Source organism: Morus notabilis, unplaced genomic scaffold (assembly GCF_000414095.1).
Source record: "Morus notabilis unplaced genomic scaffold, ASM41409v2 Scaffold1420, whole genome shotgun sequence".
NCBI classification, from domain to species: domain Eukaryota; kingdom Viridiplantae; phylum Streptophyta; class Magnoliopsida; order Rosales; family Moraceae; genus Morus; species Morus notabilis.
In genome coordinates, this window is record NW_010361775.1 from 1 (window position 1) to 1,625 (window position 1,625).

Sequence of the window (1,625 nt, forward strand, 5' to 3'; positions counted from 1 at the left end):
CGTCACAGTTATTATGAATGAATTGAGATATTCTTTTATGTTTTCTGTCAACTATTGTTTCAGAAACTAAAATGCTGTGAAATGGGGGTTACATCATAGTCCATGTATGGTTGATCTGTTTCCTATTAAAAAAAAAAAAAAACATACGACTAAACTGAAATTAGTGTAATGAAAAAGAAAAAAAAGATAAAATCAATGTGGTGGTGCCCTGTATTATAGCAAAATATGCTATTGATATCATATGTTTTTGATAATATTAAAACATTACCTCAACGTTTTTAAAACATCTTTTTGATACCCTAAAGTTGATTTTTAAACATGTAATGTCTAAACTACCATTCTTATTAATTAGATAAAAATCGATATTTAAAAAAAATCTGAAAATATTTTAAAACAATAAAATATTAAAAAGAAAACAACAAAATAAAAAAGTGCATGACTTTTTTTATATTTATTAGTTTTTAGTTAATTAAATAGAAGGGCTTTAAAATATTTTTATGTCTTAAAATCACTTTAGGATATTAAGAAGATGTTTTTAAAAACGTTGAGGTACCGTTTTAATATTATTAAAAATAACGGGTATTAAGAGCATATATATTTCTATATCACACGAGATACCAAAATGATTTTATCCCGAGAAAAAATGATAGTAATGATAATAAAAACTTCTCCATGGTATTTATTTTGGCATAAGTAATTAATAACACTGTAAATAGAATATATGTTAGAATCGATTGCAACTAATTACCTGGTGTTCTGAGAATTCCAACCTGAAATATTGGCCGACTTCATTAAAGCAACTCTCCACTTCTGCACTATGTCCATGTTATCTTTAAAACGTTCTTCATGTTTTAGAAATGCCTCTCTATAACTTCCTTCTTGTTTCCGTAAATGGGAGGGATCTACGTCACAGAAAATGGGTATAACCCTATCTTTATTTTCTCCGTGGCATTCAAGTATATGCACAAGCTCATTTAAGCACCATGATGATGAAGCATAATCTTTTGAGAAAACTATAATCGAAATCTTTGAGATCTGGATAGCTTCAAGAAGTGCTGGCGAGATTTTGTCTCCTCGCTCAAGACTTTTCTCATCTATGTAGGTTTTGATTTTCTTTCGCTCCAACGCAGCGTAAAGATGGCTTGTAAATGTATTACGCGTATCTTCACCTCTAAAACTCAGAAAAACATCATATTTCTCCGAAGTAAAGAGGGAAGAAGCAGAAGAAGAAGCTCCACCAGCATCCATATCAATATCCGACGCGAGTCACTCCTAGGATCAAAACTATGAAAAAAAATTCTTTGTCAGCTTTTGTATTTCATACAAAGTGAAGGCTCTCTAGTTTTGACGTTTTTGAGAAGGCAGAGATTCATAAAAAGCAAGACTTGTCATATGTTGAGAAATTTCTTCTTGCCTTCCTACTCTTGGGAAGACTAGTGAGTCAACTTTTGCGTGAATATTAGGTGCTTAATTTCCTGACAAATTTCATCGAATTTGAAGATGAATGGAGGCAGGAATAATTGCCTCCACGTGAAGGAGCCCACCACTTGACGTATTATATTGTTTTATCATTTCAAAGACCAAAAGTGAGAGATGAGATATGTGGGAAAATTTATGGTAGGACA

At 31.4% G+C, this 1,625-nt stretch overlaps 1 protein-coding gene across 1 annotated transcript; it reads right to left on the reverse strand.

Annotated features, from left to right (window-relative positions):
* Nucleotides 1–748: 748 nt before the first annotated feature.
* Nucleotides 749–1,248, reverse strand: LOC112092078 (TMV resistance protein N-like; the record flags this gene model as incomplete). The annotated part of the gene is made up of 1 exon (XM_024167271.1): nucleotides 749–1,248. A coding segment is annotated over exon 1 (500 nt), but the record flags the coding sequence as incomplete, so codon positions are not given.
* Nucleotides 1,249–1,625: the final 377 nt, after the last annotated feature.